This window comes from Oryctolagus cuniculus, chromosome 5 (genome assembly GCF_964237555.1).
Source record: "Oryctolagus cuniculus chromosome 5, mOryCun1.1, whole genome shotgun sequence".
Taxonomy (NCBI): Eukaryota; Metazoa; Chordata; class Mammalia; order Lagomorpha; family Leporidae; genus Oryctolagus; species Oryctolagus cuniculus.
Window position 1 is genome coordinate 139,124,372 of NC_091436.1, and position 26,186 is coordinate 139,150,557.

The window sequence follows — 26,186 nt, forward strand, 5'->3', positions numbered from 1 at the left end:
TCTCCCAGCTTCCCCCCGTAGTCCGTATCTGAGTCTATGCCTAGGCTTTCAATAGCTTCTTCCGGCACCCTTTTCGTCCGGCTTTTCCCTAGGCTGTTTGCTAGTCTCTCTCTCCGATATTTTCCCTAGGCTGTTTGCTAGTCTCTCTCTCCGATATTTTCCCAGTTCTTCCCGTTTCTTCCCTCCTAAATTTGCTATCCGTTCTAGGTTTCCTATCCGAGTCACGGCACCATTATGTCGCTCCCCCTCTTCGTGGAGGAACGACACAGGACCCTGCGCTGTTCTTTCGTCTGCTCGGCCCTCCCTGGGTTTGCTGCTGGTTCTTCCCGGGTTGGCTACTATCCCTTCCACCTCCGTGGAAGGGCAGTTCCCCCTGGCCACATTCCCCACTTCCGCAGGGGAGCGGCACACCGCTGGCCGGCTTTCTGGGGGGCTGCACAGGTGTTCCTTCAGCTAGATGTTCCCCATAGATGTTCCTGGTGCATGCCGTCTCTCTCCTCCTTTATAGTCCTCCTCCGCCAATCCTAACTCGGCTGCCCACACGCCGAGTACGCTGCTCTCCTCCAATCAGGAGCAAGTCCTACAGTTTATTAGCTGAACTGGAGGCAGCTGTGCGGAAGCTGTTTACTTCTCTCCCAGCGCCATATTGTGGGAGAGCAGATGCACAGAATAAGTCCTAATTCCAGTAACTCAGTCTAGTCCGGATTGCTCCCCACACTACTTAACTTACTATAATTACACTTAACTATCAGAATAACACTATTTCCTTTATGACTAAAGAACTACTGAAATCAATACCATGAATATAAATAAATATCAGTAATACTGCTTGAGCTTATTCATTAATCCACAGATCACAGTATATAGTGTTAAAGTAACTTTGAGGGCTATCCAGTTATCATAGTATATGTACAGCAAGGTATCTAACATTATTTTTAGTCACAGGGTCAAAGCATATTCATATTACATTACACATGGCTAATGTCATTTACAAAAGCTGTGTTTTCAAGGCTCGCATCACGGTCATGAAAAAGTCAGTGTTCAAAGTCCAGAGCTCAACGTCTCGGCAGAGACGGATCTCGGATCAGTCACTTAGAGGCAGGAAGTCGTGGGAAGGCTGTCACTCTGGGCAGTAGGCTCAGAGTTCCCAGGCGGATGGCAAGGGGAGAAGTTGGAGATGTCCCCTGCTGGGAGGCCTGGTCCGGCTCTGCAGTCAGGCCTGGCAGCAGGCTGCTAAGGGGTCCAGGCGAGGCAGCGAAGTGGCAGCTCCGCTGGAGTTTTGATCCCGTAGTCTCCTTGTGTCGCTTAGCAAGGGGGCTAGTGAGCTGGCTCTTCAGCTCCAAGTGCGAGGAGATCCAGAGGTTCACACGCACTGGGCCCTTGATCCGTTGTTGGCTTGTGTCATTACCACAGAGCAACGGGCTGCCCCTTCAGCTCCAGATGTGTGGAGAGCCAGAGGTTCCCACACCAGGCGGTGATCCCCAAGAGGGTGGAGAGCAGTGCCAAAGGCTCTCCTTCTATCCTAGTTTCCTGGCAGCTCTCCTGCTTGTTCGGGTGCTCCCAGTCAGTCGTGCTCCCTCTCGGAGTTTCCCGGGACGCCACCATCCACTGTTTGGGACCAGGTGTTTCCAGCTCATTCTCAGGTTGCGTCCAATCATCGTGCAGTAGGAAGGTGACTCAAGGTTATCGTGCAGCACACGCTGCCCAGGGATGTCTGTTCAGTCTGATGAGGAGCATCTTCTGGCAAGCGCTGAGCTTGATATAAGTGATGTCATCAGTCTCTGGCTTGACATGAGTGACTCCATTTTTATTTACTTTCACTTTGTGGATAGTGGAGTTTCCACAGTTCACCTCCTTCTGCTGGTCAGGCGAGCGGTGATCTGTGACTCTATTTTTGGGACTCCTGTGGGATTCCCCACAATCAGGGAGGGAGAATCCAGGAAAAGAGGAGAAGTGGCCGGGCGCAGCCCAAGCCTGGCCTCCCGGAGTCCGTTTGACGAACAGCACTCGGGGCAGTGTAGCGAGGGTATGGACCTGGCAAAAGTCCCAGGTTCGAGGCGTGGCTCTTAGAGCCTCAGTCCCGGGGTCCCCTAGTCTGGGGCTAGGAGTAGGAGCTGTGGGGATTCCTCGCATCTCCAGTTTCACTTCCTCTTCTCACAACCTGGGTCGGGTCCTTCTGCCTGGATACTCGTGACGCGAGCCCAGCTCTCACTCCCATTGGGCGCCCGCTTTTCGAGAAGCCAATCACCGTCGCCGTTTTCAGTTCTAAAGTCCCCGCGGATGAGCCGGGATTCAGTCTCTCCAGACCCTGAGGGTCTAGTCTATGGAGCTTCGAATCCTTCTCTTGATGTTTTGCGGGGCTCTGGCCCGGCCCAAGACTCGGGCGGGTGAGTACGGGGTCTAGAGGGAGACGGCCCCTGCGGGCGACGGGCGAGGGGGCCGTGCAGCGGGAATTAGGGCTCCGGGAACGCGCGTCTCAGTCTCCCCTGCCCTGCCCTTTGCACTTTGGATCTGCCCGCCCTGACCCTTCCCCAGACCTGCCTCCGCCCGCCCCCGGCGCCCTAAGGCTCACCCTTCCCATCCCGCGAACCCCTTCCCGGCTCCACCCACGCGCGCCAGCCGGAGGCTCGGGCCGGTCACAGCTGCCCCCGCCCGCCCCCAGCCTCCCACTCCCTGCGGTATTTCCACGTCGCCGTGTCCCGGCCTGGCCGCGGGGAAGCGCACTACACCTCGGTGGGCTTCGTGGACGACACGCAGTTCGTGCGCTTCGACAGCGACGCGGCCAACCCGAGGGTGGAGCCCCTGGCGGCGTGGATGGATCCCGAGGGGCCCGAGTACTGGGATGCGCAGACCAAGATCGCCGGCGTCCACGCGCAGACTCTGCGCTCGAACCTGCGCACTGCACTCGCCTACTACAACCAGAGCGAGGATGGTGCGCGGCTACGGGGGTCGGAGGGGGTGAGAGCCGACGTGGTCCTGGGATGAGCCAGGATGCTCTGAATGTGCGCGCGCGCGCGCGGGGGGGCGGGTGACCGGGGCGTGGCTGAGCCTGGGGGCGGGGCCAGGTTCTCACAGCTTCCAGTGGACCTCGGGCTGCGACGTGGGGCCGGACGGGCGCTTCCTCCGCGGGTATGAAGAGTTCGCCTACGACGGCGCCGACTACATCGTCCTGAACGAGGACCTGCGCTCCTGGACCGCGGCGGACGCGGCGGCGCAGATCACGCGGCGCAAGTGGGAGGCTCTGGGCCATGCCGAGCACTACAGGGCCTACCTGCAGAGGGAGTGCGTGGAGTGGTTGCGCAGATACCTGGAGATGGGGAAGGAGGCCCTGCAGCGCGCAGGTAGGCGAGGCCTCGGGGCGCCTCCCAGTTGCCCCTCCAGCAGAGGCTGTACCTCCCCCACCGTAAGCAGAGAAAATGGGATTGCCACTAGAATGCTTCCTCCTTCATCTCCCCCTTCAGATCCCGAGGGGGAGGAATCCACCAGGGTTGCTAGAACCTTCTATCAGAGAGCGGCTCTGAGGGTCTGCCCTCCTCTTGGGGACAGTCAAGGGATCTGGACTTCCTGGGGATGCAGAGGGAGGAAGTCTCTGTAATAACTTCCTAGCGTGTTTCTATGGCCCTGGCGGCAACCGTGGGCACAGCTGGGTAACTTTGGGGCTCAGGCCCTGTCCTCTGCCCCACACCCAGACTCTGGAGGTCTGACTCCAGCTTCTCTGTGCCTCTGGGCCTACATCCTAGTCAGGTCCAGAAGTCTGTTTTCCCTCCTCAAGACCTGGAGCCTCCTACTCTGCACTGCCTCGCCCTGATTCTTGAAACTTCCAAGGCTTAGGCGATTTCCCAGAGACCAGAGACCAGGCTGGTGCCTCGCTATTACCCTGCCTGCCCCGCTCCACTTGGCCTATCTGTTCTGAAGGTGCTAATGTGAATAGTGCTTTTCATGGCCAGAGCAGGCATACAAACTGTTTGAATTTCTTCTTTCTTACCCTCAGATCCCCCCAAAGCCCACGTGACCCACCACCCCGCCTCTGACAAGGAGGCCACCCTGAGGTGCTGGGCCCTGGGCTTCTACCCTGCGGAGATCTCACTGACCTGGCAGCGGGATGGGGAGGACCAGACCCAGGACACGGAGCTCGTGGAGACCAGGCCTGGGGGCGATGGAACCTTCCAGAAGTGGGCGGCTGTGGTGGTGCCTTCTGGGGAGGAGCAGAGATACACGTGCCGTGTGCAGCACGAGGGGCTGCCTGAGCCCCTCACCCTGAGATGGGGTGAGGAGGGCAGGAGGGGCAGGGCCTCTGAGGGGAGGGCAGAGCCCTGCTGGGGCCTTCAGCAGGGGCAGAGCTGAGCCCTGGGGTCAAAGCAGCTCACCTCCCCTTCTCTCCCAGAGCCGCCTTCTCAGTCCACCAACTCCATCGTGATAAGCGTTTGCCTGGTTCTCCTTGGAGCTGTGATTGCGTTTGTGTTGTGGTGGAGGAAGAGCTCAGGTATGGAGAGGGTGAGGTCTGACTCCTGTCCCACTGCTGAGCTTCGAGCCGCAGGTGGGCGTCTTCCAGTCTCTGCCCTTGTTACTGGGATGCACCATCCACACACAGATGCTGACCTGGCCTGGGAGCCTGTGTGCTATCATTCACTCCATTGAAAAGCAAGTGTGGGGAAGAGGAAGAGCTTTGGGGACCTATGCCTGCCGGGCTTGGGCACAGGGAAATCCCTGCTACTGGCTGACCTCACGAGGGCCGTGGGTCCAGCCCTTGCGTGTGTACTGACCTCTTGGCGTCAGTTTGGAAAGTTCCCTGGGGTCCAGACTAGGAAGTTTCTCTAGGACCTCGTGGCCCTGCCCCTTCCTGGCCTCTCATGGGACATTTCCTGCCCGCTCTTGGCAAAGGCAGTGTTTCTACAAGGAAGTATTGGGGGATGGCGATCCATGAGACTGTTGGGGGTGAGGTGGGCGGGAGGCCACAGGGGAGCTCACCTAGCCCTTAATTCCTGCTTAAGCCACATCCCCTGTGGGCCCTGACCAGGTCCTGTCCTGCCCCGGGAAGGGACAGTGCCCTGAGATGTGGTGCCTCTCAGAACTTCCAAAGATGCGATCCCGAGGGTCTGCGGTGGAAGAGGGGGGCGTGTCTGCATTATGGGGCTTCTGGCTGTGGACAGTGAGTGTTAGGGGGACTGTTCCCAATGTCGCCTCTTACTGTGACTCACCTGGACTGTTTGCTTCTGCAGGATGAGACGGCTGCCTTATGTAGGCCTGAGCGATGTGGGGCCTCTGCTTACAGTGCCTGCATCCCATATGGACAGTGGTTCGCATCCTGGCTGCTCCACTTCAGATCCAGTTCCCTGCTAGTGGCCTGGGGAAGCAGTGGAGGATGGCCCAGGTGCTTGGGCCCCTACACACATAGGAGACCCAGAAGAAGATTCTGGGTCTTGGCTTTGGAGCTGCTCAATTCTGGCCATTGTGGCCACATGGGGAGTGAACCAATGGATGGAAGACCTCTCTCTCTGTCTCTCCCTCTTTCCACCTGTAACTCTACCTCTCAAATAAATAAATAAAATAAAATAAAGTATTTTTTTTAAAAAAGAGGACTCCTTGATTTGAACGAGGAAATAAGTAGAAGCACTGAGACTCTTCCAGAATCCACGTGATTGCTGTGCTGAGTCTGTTGCAGCTTAGGACAGGAACAGCTGTGAGGAGTCCAACTTGGACGGGACCGTGTGGGTCGGGCTCAGTCCATCCTGGGCTTTACATGGTCATTCCTTGCCTGGGTCATCTCCACTCCCCTCTGTCCTTGTCCCTCAGCAGAAGCACATCCCACCAGAACAGAGACCACAGAGACCTGCGACAGTGGGGACTTTGCTGGGGTCTGGTCCTGTCCCCAGGAGTGGACATCAAGGGCTCTGGTCAAGGCCAGCTTTCAGCCTCTGTCCTTTGTGTCTTTCATTTTGTTTTTTTTTGTAGAGGTTTATGCCTTTGCTTGTCCCTGGGTGTGGGTCCTGGTCCCTTGCTCCTGTGGGTGTCCCGTCTCTGATGGTAGCAGAGGGACTTTATCTGTCCTTGTCCCCCTCTGCAAGGCTCCTGGAGGCCCTTACACGCAGGGGGCAGTGGTGTCAAGAGATGAACTGTCAGGTTGGTCGGAGGCTTGCCCTCCTCCTGGGGCTGTTTTCCAGATTGTTCTTTCCATCATCCCCCAGTCTTTGAAGGATGACCCAGATTCTGGAACTGGTAGTTTCTCGTGTCAGTCAAGTCTCCCATGTGAGAGACTTAGTAAGTCTCCCATCTGTCCCTGCTCACCCAGCCACTCGACCTGCCCCTTGCTTTAGTCACTGTGGGGCCGGCTGTAGGCTAAGTCCACGACTTGTTCAGCAGGGTGCAGCTAACAGAGGTGGGAAATGGGAACCGCATGCCTGAATTGTTCTCTGAGCAGACGAGCTCGTGAGCTGCAGAGCGCAGGTAGGTCAGTGTGGGGAGGGCAGAGAGGGCAGGGACAGCAGCACCGTGAGAAGTGCACAGGGGGCACTGATGTCAGTGTGCATTTAGCTGTCACCAGCAGCATCTGGCCTGAGGCTCCACGAATAAAAACAGTGTCTCCAGGGCAGGCACTGAGACACAGGCAGTAAGCTGACACCTGCAACACTTGGTAGCTGAGTAGCCTTTCAAGCCCCGCCCCTCTGCTTCCTACCCACCTCCTGGAGGCAGCAGATGATGGCCCAGTATAGGTTCCTGCCACCCATTTAGGAGCCTCAGCTGGAGTTCCTGGCTGCTGGCTTTGGGCTGGTCCCAACTCCACCTGTTGTTATCATTTAAGGAGTGAACCAACAGGTGCAAGATTCTCTCTCTCTCTCTGCCTTTCAAATAAATAAAAAAGCTTTGAAAAAAGAGATGGTGTCTCTAGAATGAGGACACACTCTATCCTGGTCACTTTGTTGTGTGCCAGGTACATGACACTTTTTTTGCACCTGGGAGACAAGCGTGAAATAAAAACAAAACTTGTCAGGAGGATTGTCTAGTGGGGCTCAGGCGGAGTGAAGGAGAGTTGATGCTAGGAGGCGGCACTGCTGGGGGGAAGGTGGATGGGGGTGTGGGATTGGGCGCAGGGCTGATGGCTGTTGTACTTGGGTGATCAGTGTGGGCATCAATCAGTAAGGCAGTGATGTTGAGGAGAGATTTGACGGACGTGGGCTAATCAGTTGTGAGGATGCCTGGAGGATTTCTTTCCAGGAAGGGGGACGCTGCAGTGCGAGTGTCCTGGGGCAGGGGCGTAACCGTGGCAGCCAGGAGACAGTGATTTCTGTAGCAGAGCGAGAATGTGATGAGGTCAGATCACGTGGGAACATGCAGACTGTGGGACATTGGGAAGGTGTCAGCTTGGTGGGCTTCCAGGGGGCCCTCCATGGTTCTCCACACAGCATACTTCACAGCACATCAGTGTTGTCCTGGGTGGTGCGCGTGGGATCCTACATTGGTCTCCACCATCCTGACACAGCTGGCTTTTGGTAGAGAGGTGGAGTGGCCTTTTGAGGACAGGTGCAGCAGTAGCCAGGTGGGAATACCATGTGTGCCTGGGGTAAGGTTCCCCAAAGGGCTGCAACAGCACTGTGCACCACATGGTGCTGCTCCTCCCACTGCCAGGGTTCATGGGCTCGGGGTCAAGTGTGGAAACAGGAGTGGTCCCACTCACAAGTACCCCTAGGGGCCCTCTCGAGGAATTCACGCTTCCTGTCACTGTGACCCAGTGTTATGCTGGTCCAGAGATTCGCTCTCTCTTTTTTTTAAGATTTATTTTATTTATTTGAAAGACAGAGTTACAGAGAGAGGTAGAGACACGGAGAGAAGTCTTCCATCTGCTGGTTCACTCCCCAGATGGCAACGGCTGGAGCTGCACCAATCTGAAGCCAGGATCCAGGAGTTTCTTCCGGGTCTCCCACGTGGGTGCAGGGGCCCAAGGACTTGGGCCACCTTCTACTGCTTTCCCAGGCCATAGCAGAGAGCTGGGTCAGGAAGAGGAGCAGCTGGGACTAGAACTGGCACCCATATAGGATGCCGGCGCTTCAGGCCAGGCGTTGGTTCAGCCTCCAATGGCCGCTGCGGCCGGCGTGCTGCGGCCGGCACACCGTGCTGATCCGAAGGCAGGAGCCAGGTGCTTTTCCTGGTCTCCCATGCAGGTGCAGGGCCCAAGGACTTGGGCCATCCTCCACTGCACTCCCGGGCCATAGCAGAGAGCTGGCCTGGAAGAGGGGCAACCGGGACAGAATCTGGCGCTCAGACCGGGACTAGAACCCGGTGTGCTGGCACCGCAAGGCAGAGGATTAGCCTATTGAGCCACGGTGCCAGCTGCTACTTTGCTTTTGGTTCAGCTTCCCACTAACGTGTCCTGGGAGGCAGCAGGTGACGGCTCAAATGCTTGGGTCCCTGCCATCCACTTGGGGGACCCAGATGGAGCACCTGACTCCTGGTTTCAGCCTGGCCCAGCCCTGGCTGTTGTGGATCTTTGGGTAGTGAACCAACAGATGGAAGATTCTCTCTCTCTCCCTCTCTCTCTCTCCCTCTCTCTCTCTCTCTCTCTCCCTCCCTCTCTCTCTCCCTCTCTTCGCTCTCTCTCCCCCTGTACCCATACTCTGTGTCACTCTGCCTTTTAAGTACAAACAACATTTCTTTAAACTGCTGATGTATTTGAGCATTGTCATACTTTTTCTTAAGCATCAATTATTTCACCATTTTCCCTTCCAAGCTTCACCATACATTTGATGTTCTTTCTTGCTTTAATTTTAGCAGAATTCATGTTTCTCTGGTTCGGGGTCTTTTGTATCTTCTTAGTGCTTCAAAGTGCATCCTGCTTAGACGCGTTATAACATGCTAGTATGAGGCTATTTTGGTGCAAAAGAAATCCTTACCTAATCTTTTCTGAATACGCATTTTCTATGAGTCATTTGAAGATCCCTCATGTGTGTTTAATGAACAACATAACTGCCACACTGTCTTCCAAAGCGGCTGTACAAATTTATGCTGTAGTGAATAGTGCATGACAATTCTCTATGGTCTAAATGCCCACCATTCTTGGACCATTCAGTGATTTGATGTGCAATTCTTTTTTTTTTTTAATCTTTTTTTTAATCTTTTTTTTTTTTTTTGACAGGCAGAGTGGACAGTGAGAGAGAGAGACAGAGAGAAAGGTCTTCCTTTGCCGTTGGTTCACCCTCCAATGGCTGCCGCGGCAGGCGCGCTGCGGCCGGCGCACCGCGCTGATCCGATGGCAGGAGCCAGGAGCCAGGTGTTTTTCCTGGTCTCCCATGGGGTGCAGGGCCCAAGCACTTGGGCCATCCTCCACTGCACTCCCTGGCCACAGCAGAGGGCTGGCCTGGAAGAGGGGCAACCGGGACAGAATCCGGCGCCCCGACCGGGACTAGAACCCGGTGTGCCGGCGCCGCTAGGCAGAGGATTAGCCTAGTGAGCCGCGGCGCTGGCCCTAATGTGCAATTCTACTGGATAAGTCATGGTATCTCATCACATTTCTTTCATTACAGTTGTTGTGCAATTTTATCCTTGCACCATTTGCCCATTTAAAGTGGACAATTCAGTGGTTTTAGTATAGTCACAAAGTTGTGGAAAAATCACCACATTCAATTCATTTTAGAATTTTTTTTTAAATAAAGATTTAATTATTTTATTTGAAAGGCAGAATTACAGAGAAGCAGAGGGAGAGAGAGAGAGAGAGAGAGAGAGAAAGAGGGGGAGAGAGAGAGAGAGAGAGAGAGAGAGAGAGATCTTCCATCTGCTGGCTCACTACCCAGATGGCTGAAACCACCAGAGCAGGGCTGATCCAAAGCCAGGAGTCAGGAACTTCTTCTGGGTCTCCCACATGGGTGCAGGGGCCCAAGGACTTGGGCCATCTTCCACTGCTTTCCCAGGCCATAGCAGAGAGCTGGATCAGAAGTGGAGCAGCCGGGACTCAAACCGTCACCCATACTAGATGCCAGCAGTGCAGGGAGTGGCTTTACCTGCTATGCCACAGCGCCGACCCCACAGACCATTTTAACACCCTCATCTGTGGCATTGCTTCTGGGCTTGGTGTTGTGCACTGGTCTCTTTTTTTCATCCTATTGAACACTTTATCTCATTCTAACAAATTCATAGTATGTTTCTCCTAGGTAAAGTGAGTCCAGTACATTCTGTGTTTTTATTTCAAGAGCATGTTGCTACCTTTAGCTACTTGAGAAGCACCTTTCCAAGTTCCCGAAGTATCCTATTTCTTCTTTGAACAGAAATTACACTTGGTAAACAAGCTTGGGAACCACTGACAATTTTTTCCATTTTAAAACTTATAAAGCCAGCGCCGTGGCTCACTAGGCTAATCCTCCCCCTTGCGGGCCGGCACACCGGGTTCTAGCCCCGGTCGGGGCGCCGGATTCTGTCCCGGTTGCCCCCTTCCAGGCCAGCTCTCTGCTGTGGCCAGGGAGTGCAGTGGAGGATGGCCCAGGTGCTTGGGCCCTGCACCCCATGGGAGATCAGGAGAAGCACCTGGCTCCTGCCATCGGATTAGCGCGGTGCGCCGGCTGCAGCGCGCCAGCCGTGGCGGCCATTGGAGGGTGAACCAACGGCAAAGGAAGACCTTTGTCTCTGTCTCTCTCTCACTGTCCACTCTGCCTGTCAAAAAAATTTTAAAAAAACTTATAATTCATGAACACGAATTATTTCCTCATTAAAAAACCCTTCAGGAAAGCTTTGCTGTTTGCACTTGCACATATTTTGGTGGATTCATTCCAGAAATCTTTTTTTTTTTTTTTTTTTTTTTGACAGGCAGAGTGGACAGTGAGAGAGAGAGACAGAGAGAAAGGTCTTCCTTTGCCGTTTGTTCACCTTCCAATGGCTGCCGCGCTGATCAGATGACAGGAGCCAGGTGCTTCTCCTGGTCTCCCATGGAGTGCAGGACCCAAGCACTTGGGCCATCCTCCACTGCACTCCCGGGCCACAGCAGAGAGCTGGCCTGGAAGAGGGGCAACCAGGACAGAATCCGGCACCCCGACCGGGACTGGAATCCGGTTTTCCGGTGCAGTTAGGTGGAGGATTAGCCTATTGAGCCGCAGCGCCAGCCACCAGAAATCTTGAAATACTATGCTGGGGTGGGTGCTGTGGTGTAGCGGGTAAAGCCGCTGCCTTCAGTGTGCCGGTTCAAGTCTCGGCTGCTCTACTTCCCATCCAGCTCTCTGCTATGGTCTGGGATAGCAGTGGAAGATGGCCTAAGTCCTTGGGCCCATGCATTCAAATGGGAACTCCAGAAGAAGCTCCTGGCTCCTGGCTTTGGATCGGCGCAGCTCCGGTTGTTGTGGTGAACTAGCGATGAAAGACCTCTCTCTCTCTCTCTCTTTCTCTCTCTCTCTCTCTGCCTCTCCTTCTCTCTCTGTGTAACTCTGACTTTCAAATAAAATAAATAAATCTTTAAAAAAAGAAATACTATGCTCATGTTGTTAGTATTTCTTAATTGAATTTACTAAATGTTAATTGTATGTTCAAGGGGCTTCACAAAGTCCATGGAAAGTCATGATTATTATTTAGTTTAATTTTCCCCTGGATTTGTAATCCCTCTCATATAAACACAAAAGATTTTTGCATATGGATTTTAATCCAATCGCTTTGTTTATGCTTTGATTAATTCAGAGTTTATAGTCCAGGATTCCACCTGCTAGGACATCTGGTGTAGTTTGAAAGGCAATGGGATGGAGGCTGCTGGTGTTTCTGTCCTTTACTGCTTTGGAGAAGCCCTCCACACAGGGTCTAATGAGTGCTGAAACAACCCATTAACACACGTTTTGCATTCCCAGTTTCTGGGCCACTGGAGCAAAAGTTGAGCTGGGACCCTGTGGGGACGGAGCCTGGCTTACTCTCCCCAGGCAGCCCTCTGGGTCCATGCCAAGCCCCGAGGGTGCTCTGGTGTCTCCTGTCGGCCACCTTGAGCTGTCACCCTTCTGGCAGGCGGTGCTCTCAGCCATGCCCAGAGCAGCCAGGGTCCTCCAGGAGAAAAGCAGGGGCCGGTGCTGTGGCACAGTGGGTTAATGCCCTGGCCTGAGGCGCTGGCATTCCAGATGGGCGCCGGTTCAAGACCCAGCTGTTCCACTTCCAATCCAGCTCTATGTTGTGGCCTGGGAAAGCAGCAGAAGATGGCCCAAATCCTTGGGCCCCTGTACCCCCGTGGGAGACCTGGAAGAAGCTCCTGGCTTCATATTTGTGCCATGGCCATTTTGACCAATTGGGGAGTGAACCATCAGATGGAAGACCTCGCTCTCTCTCTGCCTCTCCTCTCTCTGTGTAACTCTGACTTTCAAATAAATAAATGAATCTTTCAAAAATAAAAAGAAAGAAATAAACACCACTCTTTATTTTGAGTTTCTGCTTTCTGCTCCTGGGACGGCCCAATCTTCACCGGCTTTCTTAGCCCATGCACACCTTCAACCTGACTTGTTTTTCTCCTGCTTTGCTGTGATGTTCAATGGGTGGAGCTGTCCAAATTCATCAGCAATCGCTGTCAACTGCAGGGCAGGTAACGACTTTCCATGTCAGAGTCACACACCGAGAAGGAAATGCGGAAGTACCGGTAGTGGCCACAGCAAGTGCAGCTTAGAGGCAATAAAACAAAATATTCCGCAGGCTTCACTCAGAGCCCCCTGAAGGTTTCTCTCTCAGGAGAATTCCGCAGCTGCTTCCCCACCTCCCAGCCGCCGCCCTTCCTCTGTTCTTGTTTGTCTCCCGCACACTGAAGACCCCGCCCCCGTCTCATCTCGGTCGGGTTCCTGCGGTCAGGAGAGGCCAGCCCCAGAACGTTCCAGAACCCTCCATGGGCTCCACGATAACCAGAATAGCAGGGCACCCTGACCCCTCCTCCCCCGGGCGGTGGGCCAAGGTCACGAGGGAGATCTGGGCTACTTAGAATCGGGGTCGGCCTCCGCTGCGCAGGGACGAGGCAGCGGGCCGGCCGGGGTGCGGGGCGGGTCCTGGGGAGTCGCCACCGGACCCCCCCTCCCAGTGCGTCTATCTCCCTCTCCTTCCTTCTCTGGGCTCCTCCCTCGGCCCCTCCCCAGATCCCCGCGCCCAGGCGGCCGGCAGGAAGCTGGGGAGGCTTGAGCTCCCCGGGGGCAGCAGCGAGCGTGTCCGCGGACACGGGTGGCCGGTGCGGACCCCCGAGGGAGCGGGGCCGGGGTCTCAGTTCTGCCCTCTCCGGGGTTCCCGGGGTGGCCCCCAGGCTCGCACTCCCCCAGGAACTTGAAAGCCGCCGGGCTCCATCCACCTCAAGGCCTCGCGCCCTGGTTCTTCAGCGCCGCCTCCGAAGGCGACCCGCAGTCCCAGCGCCCGCACCGCGACTGGGAGCGGCGGAGCCACGTCGGGGAGGACGGACGGGACTGCGGGCGCGGCGGGCAGACGTTCGCAGAGGTGTTAGGAGTCTGTGACCAGGCCCCTCGGCTCCCGAGGGGGCGCGACCCCAGAGCAAGGCCGGCTTGTGAGGTCCCAGGCTCCGGGACCTAACCCTAGCACTCCCCCACGGACCTAACCCTAGCCCTCCCCCACGGGACCTAACCCTAACCCTCCCCCATGGCGGAGGGCGGCGCGCTGACCCTCCCGGGCGGGGAAGGCAGGGTCACTTGGTTTCTGTTTCTTTTTCAGTCTGGATCTGGACTGAATTACTGTCTTCTTGCAGCGCAGGGAGGAGCCTGGGGTGGGCGTGGCTGCAAGGCGGGAAGGGGCGCTGCGATCCCGGTCTCCCGCCCCGGTTGACGGCGGCCTCGGCCGGTCCGGGGTCCCACGCGTGGCAAGGTTGCGTGGTGGCGCGGGACGGAAGGTTCCGGGGGCGCTTTCTTCCCACTTCCTTCATTCGTGCCCCAGCACCGCAACAGACGGGACGGCGGTGCAGAGCCCGCCTGGGGGAGCCAGCAGTGGTGGAGGCTGCCAGGGACTCCCTGGGGGTCCCTGCACTCGGGGGGAGCTCAGGGCACAGATCAGGACCTCCCGGAGCCGAAGTCAAACCTTAAACATGGTGTCCCAACCTCTAGACCAAATGTGCACTCAGCCCCTCCCCCGCTCTGAACGCTCTGGTGAGTCGTTTCAGCGCCTCCCTCACCTCTCACCTGCTTTGCTCACTGGATGGACACAGCTCCGCAGCTGGGGAGTTCCCTCTGCTGCTCTGTGCTGCCCCCGTGCGGCCACCGGAGCTCAGACCAACCCCCGGCCACGCCCACTGCTCTCCCTGAACTTCTTGTCCCAGCCCTGGGGAGCCCACTCCCTTGCCCGCAATCCTCCTGTCAGGGCAGGGTCACCCCTCAGTCTGCCCCGTCCTGCCTGACCCCTGCCCAGCTGCTCTCTGCGCCGTCGCCCTTCCCTCTCCCCACTCTGTGTCAGCTGATGACAGTGCTCCCACCACACTGGGGACACTGAACTTTCTAGAAGACAGTGATGACAGATTTCCACAGCATCTCTCTCCTGTCTGCAGCTGCACACCTGCACCTCATCCCGCAGCTGCCCGGGGTCCCTGGCCCCCTCCCCCACTTCTCTGACAGGTGTTTCCTATGAAAATGCTGGCGAGTTTCACACCATCTTGGCATCTGCTTCTTGGAGGACACGGACCAACAGGTCATTCCCGTGTGTGTATGATGCCACGATTCCTATTCCAACGTGAAAATCCTTCTCTCTCTCCAACTCTTCCACCCACACAGGCCCCTCTGCTGGCCTCTGTATGACCCTCTCTCAGTTACTGGATGTCTGTTCTCATCACTACCTTTTGGGGTGGTTTGCGACACAACAATGGAGAACTAACCAAACGCTTGCATTCTACAGACTCAATGCTTTCCTTCCTGCATTTTGATCTCAGCCACGCTCCTGTCTCCAATTCCGCTCCTGTACTCTTTTCATTTTCTTTTGTCTTTTCCCCCCTTCCCCATCCTTCCTTTACCCTCCTTCCCTCCAGCCTTTCTCCTTCTCCTTCTCCTCCTCCTCCTCCTCCTCCTTCTTCTCCTTCTTCCCCTTCTTCTCCTCTTTCTTCTTCTTTTTGCTTTTTATAGTGGAGGATTCCACCCATGTGATGTCCACCATGTGGCTGCATGGGAAGTGTCCTCTGGTCCCGTGTGCTTCAGTTCAACGCCACAGGACATGGATAAAGGCAGCACTGGTGGCTCCTGCTGAGTGAGGGCAGCCGGGGCGGTACTGCAGCCAGGCAGAGGCTTGCAGCCCTGAACCCCTCCCCGGCTGGGCGTTCTCTCTTTAGAACATCAGCAATGCAGGCTCTCAGGCTCCTCATAAATGTTGAAACCGATCCACACACTTCAGGAATCAGAGTAGCCTTATCAGTGTGTTTCTAGAACCTGCGCCACTGAATGCCCCCATCCCACCCACATCCCAGACCTGAGCTCTGGAGGCTTTCCTGCCTGCATGCCTGGGGGTTGGATATACTAACATTTATGGGAAAAACTGCTCCCAACACACACATCGAGAGAAAGTGGGGAATTTGTGGCACCCATAAAATGTAACATTTCAGCAGAACAACATGGGTGAATCCCAGCCTCAGAGAGCAGGAACAACTCTCCCACGCTGTGAGTGACACAGATGAATGCATGCAGTAGGGGTCACTGCACAAAGAGTTAAGAACAGACCAAACTACTGACATTTGGATCATGGAGGTAGGTGCTCATTGTAGGAAGGGCAAGTACATGATGACACAGCCTCAGCACAGAGGCCCAGTCTAGAAGAGGGCATAGGTGGCTGCAAAGGTCCAGTGAGGGGAGGCCAGGTGTCTATCAGTCACCTACTTACATGGTCAGTTATGTCATAGCAGCCAGTCTGGCTGGTTTTTAAACAAAAGAGAAAGAAATTACCAAAGTTCACTGCAAGGCTCCTTAGCAAGAACACCTCGCATTGGAACAAAGCCACAGCCCAGTGGAAAACTTCAGGAGGCCAGAGTCACAGCCAGGCTGGCGCCCAAATTACTCCCACTGCCTCTCACCCAAAATCACAGCAGGAGCCATGAGGTCCATTAGAGGAGGCCCATGTGGTGTCCAGGGGGTGTTTTTTTTTTAATGAAGACAAACATCTTTGATCCTGGATTGGAGGTCACCATTTCTGCATCACCCCAACTCTGTCCTCATGGTGCTAACCCAGGTGTACAGACTGAGATGTGAGGGTCACATTTTTCTAGCTGAAAGGCAACCTGATTAGACAATGCTTTTAAAGATAATTTTTGAGTAAGCAAATTGACAATTTTGGCATCCTTAACAAACTAAACTTGAAACTTCCCAGGAAAAAACAATGTTCATTTGCTTTTTTAAAAAGATTTGTTCTATTATTTGAATGGCAGAGTTACAGAGAGGCAGAGAGAATGAGAGAGGTCTTCCATCCACTGGTTCACTCCCCAAATGGCCGAAACCACCAGAGCTGGGCCAATCCAAAGCCAGGAGCCTGGTACTTCTTCCAGATCCCCCACAGTGGTGCAGGGGTCCAAGGGCTTGGGACACCTTTTACTGTTTTCCCAGCCATAGCAGGGAGCTGGATTGGAAGCAGAGCAGCTAAGACTAGAACCGGCGCCCACATGGGATACCAGCACTGCAGGTGGCAGATTTACCTGGCCACAGCAGAGAGCTGGCCTGGAAGAGGGGCAACCGGGACAGAATCTGGCACCCCGACTGGGACTAGAACCTGGTGTGCCAGCGCCGCAAGGCGGAGGATTAGCCTAGTGAGCCGCGGCGCCGGCCTTAGTTTGGTTTTTGTTTACTTTGGTTTAGTCTGCTTTTTAACAAATGCTGGCAAGGATGTTGGTGGGAATGGAAGTGAGTACAGCCACGGTGGGAAACAGTGCGGGGATTTCCTCACAAACCAGCAATGGAATTTCCATAGGATCCAGCTATCCCGATACTATTCCCAAAGACACGAACTCACTGCTTCAACGTGTAACCTGCACCTCTGTGTTACAGCAGCACTGCTCACGGTAGCCAAGAGTTGAACTCAACCAAGGTGTCCATCATCAGCTGAGTAGGTAAAGAAAATGTGGTACATACACGAAACCGAATACTATTCAGCCATCAAAAAAGAATGAAATCCTGCCATGAGCAGCAAAATGGTTGGAACTGGAGGATGTTGTGTTGAGTGAATTAAGCCAGGTACAGAAGGCAAATACTACAAGTTCTCCCTCATAGAGGAGAACTAATACTTTTAAAAAACCACACACATGTCAATCTGAACACAGAATGTGATCACTAGAGGCCTTGAGAGTGGAAGGAATTGAAGGAGGTGTGACAGAGACAAAGCAAGAGAGAGACCACAGTGGGAGGGGCTCAGGTGAGCGACTCCCCTGCTGTGGTCACTGACTATGGAGGGTGGGGGGCAAAGGAGGCTGGAGGCACTGGGGTGGGAGCAGCCACCCCATGCTGCATCTGACAGCTGTCATGGAGACAGGACGCCCGTCCTCCGACTGTAAGGCACAGAATTCTGCCCACAGCTCGGGAGGAGTTTGGAGGAGGTCCCACCCCTGAGATGGCCCCACAGCTCTGGGGAACCCTGCACCCAGAGCCCATGCACAGCAGCCTGGAATCTGACCCAGGGCCTGTGAACAAATGAGAGGCCTTGTCCCAGGCTGCACAGTGTGAGGTGACCTGTTCTGCAGTGACAGGAAGCTGGTGACACCCAGGCTCGGGGGTGCACAGGTGCCCCTGCTAGCATCGTCTCCACCAGAGCGAATTCAGGAGCTGGCGTGAGCACTCACTGCATGAACAAGACCTTCCTGATGGCTTTGGGACTTGTCCTTTTAGGATTGTTACACGAAGCCTTTAAATTGTAAAACAATCAGGTTTCACTCTTTCAAAAACCCAGTTCAGCACCTGTTGACAGTAGCAGTGACTCCAGATGCTGGGGTTACAGCTTTGCCCAAAACAGCCCTGAGCCCCTGTGTGCTTATGACCCTTACCTTCTAGAGGTTTCTTGAAGTGAGATGGAGCCATTGGAGTGGGACATTTAAAGTTTTATTTATTTATTTGAAAGGCAGGGCTGGGGTGGGCACTGTGCGTAGCCAGTTATGCTGCACCTGCAGCCCAGGCTTCCCTATGTACCTGTGTGACCCCGACTGCTCTGCTGTCATCCAGCTCCCTGCTAGTGCACCTGTGACCCTGCCTAAGCCTCTGTAACCATGTAGGAGACCTGGTTGGAGTTGTGGGCTCCTTGCTCCAGCCCAAGACATAGCAACCATTTGGGAAGTGACCGGTGGGTAAAAATTCTCTTGGGCCATCTTCCAGTACTTTCCCATGCATCAAAAACAGAATAACCTGGACTCAGCAGCCCTGGGGTACAAGGTCGGGGCTGAACTCACTGCGCCACCACAATGCTCCCTCGGGAGTGCCTGACAGGCAGGAGTGAAGCAGCTGACTCGAAATAGCCAGGGGCTGCTGCCCTGGGAAGAATGGTCCCTGGGTGGGGAGAGGGCAGTGCTGGTGCCCACATGGGGACTGGGGGCGGGGGGAAGGAGAGGAGGAAGTGAGGGGGAAGGGCTGAGAAGGAGGTGAGGCAGAGGCAGAGGTCAGGATTCTGAGGCAGCGGTGAGCTCAGCTTCAAGTGAGTTTATTGATTTGAATAGACGCATCTGCAGAGCCTAGCAGGGATTCCTAGCACTTATAATTTTTAAACATTTATGTCAGCCGGCGCCACGGCTCAATAGGCTAATCCTCCGCCTAGCGGCGCCGGCATACCGGGTTCTAGTCCTGGTCGGGGCGCCAAATTCTGTCCCGGTTGCCCCTCTTCCAGGCCGGCTCTCTGCTGTGGCCCGGAAGTGCAGTGGAGGATGGCTCAAGTGCTTGGGCCCTGCACCCCATGGGAAACCAGGAGAAGCACCTGGCTCCCGCCTTTGGATCAGCGCGGTGCGCTGGCCTCAGCGCGCCAGCCGCGGTGGCCATTGGAGAGTGAACCAATGGCAAAGGAAGACCTTTCTCTCTGTCTCTGTCTCTCTCTCTCTCACTGTCCACTCTGCCTGTAAAAAAAAAATTTTTATGTCATATCTATGTTGACAGAGTTACCAAAGGAGGAAGAGAAAGAAGGCAAGGAAGGAAGGAGGGAGGGAGGAAGGGAGGGAAGGAGGGAAGGAGGGAGGAAGGGAGGGAGAGAGAATCTTATATCAGCCGATTCACAACCCAAATGGCTGCAAGGGGCAATGCTGTGTCAGGAAAAATCCTAGAGCCAGGCTCGTCTTCAGGGTTTCCCACATGGGTACAGGGGCCCAAGCACTTGGGTTATTTCTCCTGGTTTCCTGCGTGCATTAGCAGGGAGCAGGATTGGAAGTGGAGCAGCTGGGACATGAACCAGCACCCAAATGGGAAGCCAGTGTCAAAGGTAGAGGCTTAACCTGCTACTCCACAATGCTAGCCCAAGCATTATGGACTGTCTAAAATCTAACTGCCTCTTTACGTGAATCAGGTTAAATACTAACACCAGTAGAGCAATAATATATGTGCAAGGCTTGGATGGAGACGATTCATACAAATGGGCAGCAGGTGGGCATTAGCCTCGCAGCAGAGATGCCTGCACCCCACAGCAGATGCCCGGGCTGAGTGGCTGCTGCTCCTGACTCCAGCCTCCTGCCCACTCAGACCCTGGGAGCAGTGACACAGGCTCAAGGGACTGGGCTCCTGCCCCCTCACTGCAGTCCTGGGCTGGATTTCATCTGCTCCTCTTCAGCCCAACCAGATGAGAGTCTCTCTCTCTCTCTCTCTCTCTCTCTCTCTAATAAATCACATTTAATACAACACAGAGGAATGGGCACTGGGGCGGCAGTGAAGCTGTTGCATGTGATGCCTGAGACCTTGAGGTTGAGTGACGGCCCCACTCCCAATCCCAGTCCCTGCTGAGGAGCACCTGGGGGGCAGGGGTGGTTGCTCAAGTGCTTGGGTCTGCGCCGCCCATGTGGGGGACTTTGATTGAGTTCTGAGCTCCTGACTTCCATCTGGCCCAGCCTGGGCAGTTGCAGGCATGCAGGGAGTGAACCAGTGGATAAGAGATCTCCCTCCATCCAGCCCATAGTCTCCCTCTCACTCTCACAAGTAAATAAATAAAACAATAACAGGTAATGCATGAGAACTGGTGGATAGTTTATTGTCTGCATCAAACAGTGGCAACCCTGAGGTGACAAAATGTGCAGAAGTTTCTAGTTGAAACACTAAATGACAAATTGTGCCTCAGTGCTTCTCTGCAGAGCATCTCCCCTCCCCCATTCTTTACTGAGCTTTCTTCCTCTACTGTTTCACTTTATCAGGTAGTAAAACTATTAAATGTAAAATTCCAGAAATAAACAATCCATAACTATTAAATTGCATGTCCTTTTATTATTTACTTATTAGTTAAAGGCAGAGTGACGGGGAATGGACAGAGATCTTCTGTCTTCTGATTCACTCACCAAATGCCTACAAAGCCAGGCTGGGCCAGACTGGAGCCAGGAACCTGGAGCTCCCTCTGGGTCTCCCACGGTGCTGGGAGGGGCCCAGTCCCTGAGCCATCACCTGCTGCCTCCCAGAATGCACGAGCAGGAAGCTGGATCACAAGCAGAGTCGCCAAACTCAGACCCAACCCTCTGCTGTGGAATGGGGCGCCCTAGGCAGAGACTAACCTGACCTCCACACCCCCCTCCTGGGCCCTCCTGAGGGAGTGATGGGATCTCCTGACTGGTCCCTCCCACCTGGGGTGTCAATCATGGCTGGGTCCAGCCCATCCCCACTGCATTCCCTACACCCACTAGTCACTCAGCAGGCCTCCCGCGTGTCACATGGCTCTGGAGGTGTCACAGGTCTGTGTCAGCCCCCTTACCTGATGGCCTAGCACTGCATCAGAGTGTCTGCCACCCACCTCCCTCCACGGCATCACACAGGCACCGGGCTCCTCACACTGTCACAGAGGAGGGGACACAGCACGGAGACCTCTCAGAGACCACAGTCACACGGGGCTTCTCACAGCTCGTGGTGGGAACAGCCCCACGCTATCAGTGCTGTGGTTTACCTCTTCCTGTTCTTGATTTATCAGCTAAACTTCATCACAGGTGCGTGCAGGGCAGGGCTCAGGACTGCCCAGGGTCAGGCATCCCTGGGGTCCTGGACCACATCTGGTGGATGGGGAGGGACCCGGTGCTGAGCTGTGCTGCACTCCCACAGACAGGCTCAGGGCTGGGGGTGGGGGAGAGGTGACTGTCACCAGGGCACAGCCATGTTATCTGGGAAAGCAGACCTGGGGCTCTGGGGGCGTCACTGGGACGCTGTTGGACACCTTTAGGTGTGATGGGGCCGTGGTGTGCTCTGTCACAGATCGGGGTCCTGATCACTCAGGTGGGAAAGTGCGTGCTGCAGACGTGGCTGATAAACCACAGGACCCGGCTCCGCAGGGACCTCTCTCTGGGGCTCTCACACACAACGCCCCCCCCCCCCCCCCCCCCCCCCCCGCCCAGGCTGAGGACGAAACCACTGCCACTCCTCCCGCCCTCCCCAGGCCCCTCACTCCCCCCAGCAAGGTCCCTGGAGGTGAGTTTTCCTCTAGAAGAGTCCAGGGGACAGGTAAGGAGCAGGACACAGCTCAGGGACAGGGATCCGGGAAGGGAAGGGAGGGGCTGGGCCGGCCTGGGGCTCTCCGGGTTTCCTCAGACAGAGGCTGCCTGGTCTCGGGGAGCCGACATCACGCAGCGCGGGCCTCGGGAGGACAGAGGTGGGGGCTGAGTCCAGGTCCTGGCGGCGCTCAGGGTCTCGGTCCGAGGGCGGGTCTGGGCCGGGGAAGCCGAGCGGCGGGGAAGTCCCCGCGTACCCGAGTTTCACTTCCACTTCACAACCTGCGTCGGGTCCTTCTGCCTGGACACCCGTGACGCGGGCCCAGATCTCACACCCATTGGGAGTCCGGTTTCCAGAGGAGCCAATCAGCACCGTCGATCCGGGCTATAAAATCCCCGCGGAGCTGCCAGTGCTCAGTCTCCTCAGACCTCGACAATGGGGTCCATGGCGCCTCGGACCCTCCTCCTGCTGCTCGCGGGGGCACTGACCTTGAAAGACACCCAGGCGGGTGAGTACAGGGTCGGGATGGAGTCAGCCTGTGCGGGGCAGGATCGAGGGTACCGCGCGGCGGGGACACAGGACTCCGGGGGAGCGGCGTCTCCTCAGCCCCCAGCCGCCCCCACCTCGGCCGCGGCTGTCCCACCCCCTCCCTCCCTGCTGCCCCTTTTCCGTCTCACGACCCCCTCTCCCCTGGCTCCCACCCGGTCCCACCCACCTCAGACTCCTCCCGCTGCTGGCGGGGGTCGGGGAGTTCTCAGCCCCTGTCGCCCGCAGGCTCGCACTCCATGAGGTATTTCTACACCTCCGTGTCCCGGCCCGGCCTGGGGGAGCCGCGCTTCATCATCGTGGGCTACGTGGACGACACGCAGTTCGTGCGCTTCGACAGCGACGCCGCGAGCCCGAGGATGGAGCAGCGGGCGCCGTGGATGGGGCAGGTGGAGCCGGAGTACTGGGACCAGCAGACTCAGATCGCCAAGGACACCGCTCAGACCTTCCGCGTGAACCTGAACACCGCGCTGCGCTACTACAACCAGAGCGCGGCCGGTGAGTGACCCGGGCCCCACCGCAGCTCGCGACCCCTCCCCGCGTGGGGCCCAGGGGGCTCCGAGTCTCCGGGGCCGAGGTCCCCCAGACTGCGCGCCCCACGGAGACCCTCGGCACGGGAGGAGCCCGCGGGACACTCACGGGTTTCGGTTTCGGTTTGGGCCGAAATCCCCGCGGGTGGGTGAGGGCGGGGGCGGAGCTAGTGGCCAGGGCTGACCGCGGGGCGGGGCCAGGGTCTCACACTTTCCAGACGATGTTTGGCTGCGAGGTCTGGGCGGATGGGCGCTTCTTCCACGGGTACCGGCAGTACGCCTACGACGGCGCCGACTACATCGCCCTGAACGAGGACCTGCGCTCCTGGACCGCGGCGGACACGGCGGCTCAGAACACCCAGCGCAAGTGGGAGGCGGCGGGTGAGGCTGAGCGCCACAGGGCCTACCTGGAGAGGGAGTGCGTGGAGTGGCTGCGCAGATACCTGGAGATGGGGAAGGAGACGCTGCAGCGCGCAGGTTCGCAAGGCTGGGAGGGGCCGCGCTCGCCGACCTCCCCTGTGGTGGGGGCTGGGAAGGAGGGGAGGAAATGAGACCCAGGCCCCAAACCCCTCTCCTTAGGTTGGGGGGTGGGTGACAGAAGCGTCCTCCTTGATTTGGTGCCTGCCCTTCTCTCAGGGCAGTAGAGGGACCCGGGCTGTCTAAGGAGGGAGGAACAGAACATTCCAGAAGTCTCCTCAGCGGTGCCCTGGACTCAGACAGGGTTCTGTGAGCCGGGACCTCTCTCAGGCCTGTTCTTGGCCTCAGGCTGCTGCGTGGGGAGGTTTGACCCCAAGTGTTCCGAGTCTCTGCCTCCTCTCAGGTCAAGACTGAAATCCTTTTCCTCCCCTCAAACACCTGGAGACTCCTAGCCTGGGCTGTCTCTCTGATTCTAGAACTTTCCAAAGAATCCGTCATCCCGATGCCTGTGTGCAGGCAGGGTCTGGGTTCTGCACACCCTCCCCTACCTCCGTCGTCCCCTCCGTTCTCAGGATGGTCCCCTGAGTGCTGCTCCCGAGTCCCATGAAGATCAGAAAGTGCCTGAACTTTCCAAATCTTTCCCTCAGACCCGCCCAAAGCCCACGTGACCCACCACCCTGCCTCTGACCGGGAGGCCACCCTGAGGTGCTGGGCCCTGGGCTTCTACCCCGCGGAGATCTCACTGACCTGGCAGCGGGATGGGGAGGACCAGACCCAGGACACGGAGCTCGTGGAGACCAGGCCTGGGGGCGACGGAACCTTCCAGAAGTGGGCGGCTGTGGTGGTGCCTTCTGGGGAGGAGCAGAGATACACGTGCCGTGTGCAGCATGAGGGGCTGCCTGAGCCCCTCACCCTGACATGGGGTGAGGAGGGCAGGGGGGCGGGGCCTCTGAGGGGAGGGCAGAGCCCTGCTGGGGCCTTCAGCAGGGGCAGGGCTGAGAGCTGGGGTCAGAGTCCCTCACCTCGCCTTCCCTTCTCAGAGCCTCCTGCTCAGCCCACCGCGCTCATAGTGGGAATTGTTGCTGGAGTTCTTGGAGTTCTTCTGATCCTGGGAGCTGTGGTCGCTGTTGTGAGGAGGAAGAAGCACAGCTCAGGTAGGGGAGGGGAGGGTGGGGTGTGAGTCTCCTGTCCCCTTTCTGTCAGGTAGAAGTGCACACACCCCCTTCATGGGATGCGCAGTGCACACCCATCTGCACACCCAGGCTGGGCCCTGTGTGCTAACTTGGGCTCTCTGTAAAGCACAGGGAAGATGAGAATGAATGTTTCCTGGGCTGGTGCTGGTGATGGGAGCTGAGTGCCAGCAGCCGCAGAGCAGGGGGCGGCCCCAGCTGAGGACAGGGCTCCAGGGGCGGGGTCTCCTGTCCCACAGCCACAGTTCTGGAAGCTTCTGTAGGATGAGCCAGTGCTCTGGGCTCCCTCTAGGTGGGTGCTCAGGCCCTGCCTCCTCCCTGGCCTCTCACAAGGTGTTTTCTTCTCACAGATGGGAAAGGAGGGAGATACACTCCGGCTGCAGGTAAGTGCTGGGGTGTGGTGGGGGTGGGGTTCACTGAGACCCTTGCCACAGTGAGAAGCCCATGGAGACGCTGCCCGCCCACCCCTCGTCCCTCCCTCAGCCACGTCCCCGTGGGCCTCACCAAGTCCTGATTTGTTCACCCCAGGTGGCCACAGGGACCAGGGCTCTGATGATTCTCTCATGCCCTGAAAGGTGAGACCTGGAGGCTGCTTGGGAGGGGGTGGGGCAGAGGGGACACCGTGGCCTCTGGGATTCCTTGAATGGGCCATGGTGGTGGCTGCTCATGTCCCGTGTGAACTGCTCATCTGAACTTGTTATCTGGATTTTTCTATAGCGTGAGAAGTGGCCTGTGTGGGACTGAGCGATGCAGATTTGTGCAGGCCCCGTCTCTGTCCTCAGAGCCTGGCTCACCTTGAGCGCGTGGGCAGCAGGCACAGTGTGAGGAGGGGAGCCTGGCCCGCCCTGCCCGTGTGGGCGTCTCCGTCCTGTCTCAGGTCCTGTGCACTGCGCTGCAGCTCCTTCCCCATTCAGTCTGAACACTGATTTATTTTTCCAATTCTGTCATCTGGTGTGGATGAGTTAATTAAATGAGGAGATTCCTTAAATTTGAATGAGGAAATAAATAGGAATAAATAGAGGTGCTAGAACCTTCCAGAACCCGTGTGCTTGCTGTGCTGAGTGTGCTGCAGGTGGGGCTGGGAGGGGCTGGGAGGCACTGAGTGAGGACAGTGCTGTGCCCCTGGGTTCTGAGTCTACCCGGGCGCTGTGGTCGCTCCTCACCCGGGTCCCTGCCCCGTCCTCGTCTCCAGTGGAAGCTGTGCCCCCCCGCCCCCGCCTGTGCTCACAGGGACTCAGCCATGGCCCCAGGAGGTCCTGTTCCTGGGACCCGCAGCAGGGACGGCTTCCTGCGCCCGGGCAGCCTGAGCTCAGGTTTGTGATGGAGCAATAAGGAGACCACTCAGGTAGGAGGTTAGTTGATGGCCCAGAGAGGCTGTGAGGGACTGGGAACAGGCCTTCTTACTGGGCAGGGGCAGCGTGGGCCCTTCTGAGACAGTGGCTTTGAGGAGACATTTGAGGGACATGAGGAGTCATCTGCAAAGCCATCTGGGGCAAGTCCTTTGCAGGCAGGGAACCTACAGTGCAAATGTCCTGGGGCAGGAGTGTGTGTGTGTGTGTGTGTGTGCACATGTGTCTACACTACAGGAACAAGGAGCAGGGGGTCGTGAAGACTGGGTCAGGGGTACGACTGGCACGGAGGCCGTGTGCACACTGGCAGGGTGTTGCCCTTGCTCTAAGTGAGCTGGGAGCTGGGAGAGCTCTGAGCAGGAAGGGGCGTGGCTCAGCTGCTCCCTTACAGGACCGCGTGGCTGCTGGGGGAGGGTGGGGCGCAGAGGCCAGCAAGGCTGCAGGAGGACGTCAGGGCACCCGGCAGAGCCCAGGCTGGGGACGCAGCTACTGCGCTGGGGCGGGGTGGGAGGAGTGGGAGAGGAGCTTCCGGCTCCCTCTGAAGATGGACTCACGGCGCTGCCTCGTGGACTGCACCAGGGTCTGAGAGAAGGCGGTAAGGAGTTCCTGGCAGCAGGAAGTGGG

At 56.8% G+C, this 26,186-nt stretch overlaps 2 protein-coding genes and 1 long non-coding RNA gene across 6 annotated transcripts; 2 read left to right on the forward strand and 1 right to left on the reverse strand.

The window, feature by feature from the left end:
• Positions 1 to 885: 885 nt before the first annotated feature.
• On the forward strand, positions 886 to 5,574 carry LOC100339318 (RLA class I histocompatibility antigen, alpha chain 11/11). Of its 2 annotated transcripts, none has more exons than XM_051854972.2 (6): positions 886 to 2,387; positions 2,663 to 2,932; positions 3,066 to 3,341; positions 3,992 to 4,267; positions 4,385 to 4,483; positions 5,220 to 5,574. In XM_051854972.2, the coding sequence occupies exons 1-6, from the start codon at positions 2,324 to 2,326 to the stop codon at positions 5,222 to 5,224; spliced, it is 990 nt and encodes a 329-aa protein (XP_051710932.2). In that variant the 5' UTR covers positions 886 to 2,323; the 3' UTR covers positions 5,225 to 5,574. The 2 variants fall into 2 exon arrangements, with proteins under 2 accessions (XP_051710932.2, XP_069930393.1); XM_070074292.1 differs by having other exon boundaries at positions 2,775 to 2,932.
• A 6,762-nt stretch (positions 5,575 to 12,336) lies between these two features.
• Positions 12,337 to 14,204, reverse strand: LOC138849689 (uncharacterized). Its single transcript, XR_011388737.1, has 2 exons — positions 14,106 to 14,204; positions 12,337 to 12,602 (listed from the first exon to the last, which is right to left on the reverse strand). It is a non-coding gene; the product is annotated as an uncharacterized lncRNA (long non-coding RNA).
• Positions 14,205 to 21,007: 6,803 nt separating this feature from the next.
• LOC100328967 (MHC RLA region class I 19-1) lies at positions 21,008 to 25,201 on the forward strand. Of its 3 annotated transcripts, XM_070074288.1 has the most exons (10): positions 21,008 to 21,034; positions 21,318 to 21,509; positions 21,856 to 22,038; positions 22,305 to 22,574; positions 22,808 to 23,083; positions 23,671 to 23,946; positions 24,064 to 24,177; positions 24,564 to 24,596; positions 24,742 to 24,788; positions 24,931 to 25,201. In XM_070074288.1, the coding sequence occupies exons 3-9, from the start codon at positions 21,966 to 21,968 to the stop codon at positions 24,783 to 24,785; spliced, it is 1,086 nt and encodes a 361-aa protein (XP_069930389.1). In that variant the 5' UTR covers positions 21,008 to 21,034; positions 21,318 to 21,509; positions 21,856 to 21,965; the 3' UTR covers positions 24,786 to 24,788; positions 24,931 to 25,201. The 3 variants fall into 3 exon arrangements, with proteins under 3 accessions (XP_069930389.1, XP_069930388.1, XP_069930390.1); XM_070074287.1 differs by lacking the exon at positions 21,008 to 21,034 and having other exon boundaries at positions 21,442 to 21,509; positions 21,887 to 22,038; XM_070074289.1 differs by lacking the exons at positions 21,008 to 21,034; positions 21,318 to 21,509 and adding an exon at positions 21,619 to 21,690 and having other exon boundaries at positions 21,887 to 22,038.
• Positions 25,202 to 26,186: the final 985 nt, after the last annotated feature.

Coding starts and splice junctions, on each gene's coding strand:
- LOC100339318 (XM_051854972.2), top strand. CDS start 2,324: ATGGAGCTTCGAATCCTTCTCTTGATGTTTTGCGGGGCTCTGGCCCGG. Junction 2,933..3,065: donor CTACAACCAGAGCGAGGATG/GTGCGCGGCTAC, acceptor GGGCGGGGCCAG/GTTCTCACAGCTTCCAGTGG. Junction 4,268..4,384: donor GCCCCTCACCCTGAGATGGG/GTGAGGAGGGCA, acceptor CTTCTCTCCCAG/AGCCGCCTTCTCAGTCCACC.
- LOC100328967 (XM_070074288.1), top strand. CDS start 21,966: ATGGGGTCCATGGCGCCTCGGACCCTCCTCCTGCTGCTCGCGGGGGCA. Junction 23,084..23,670: donor GGAGACGCTGCAGCGCGCAG/GTTCGCAAGGCT, acceptor TCTTTCCCTCAG/ACCCGCCCAAAGCCCACGTG. Junction 24,597..24,741: donor GAGATACACTCCGGCTGCAG/GTAAGTGCTGGG, acceptor TGTTCACCCCAG/GTGGCCACAGGGACCAGGGC.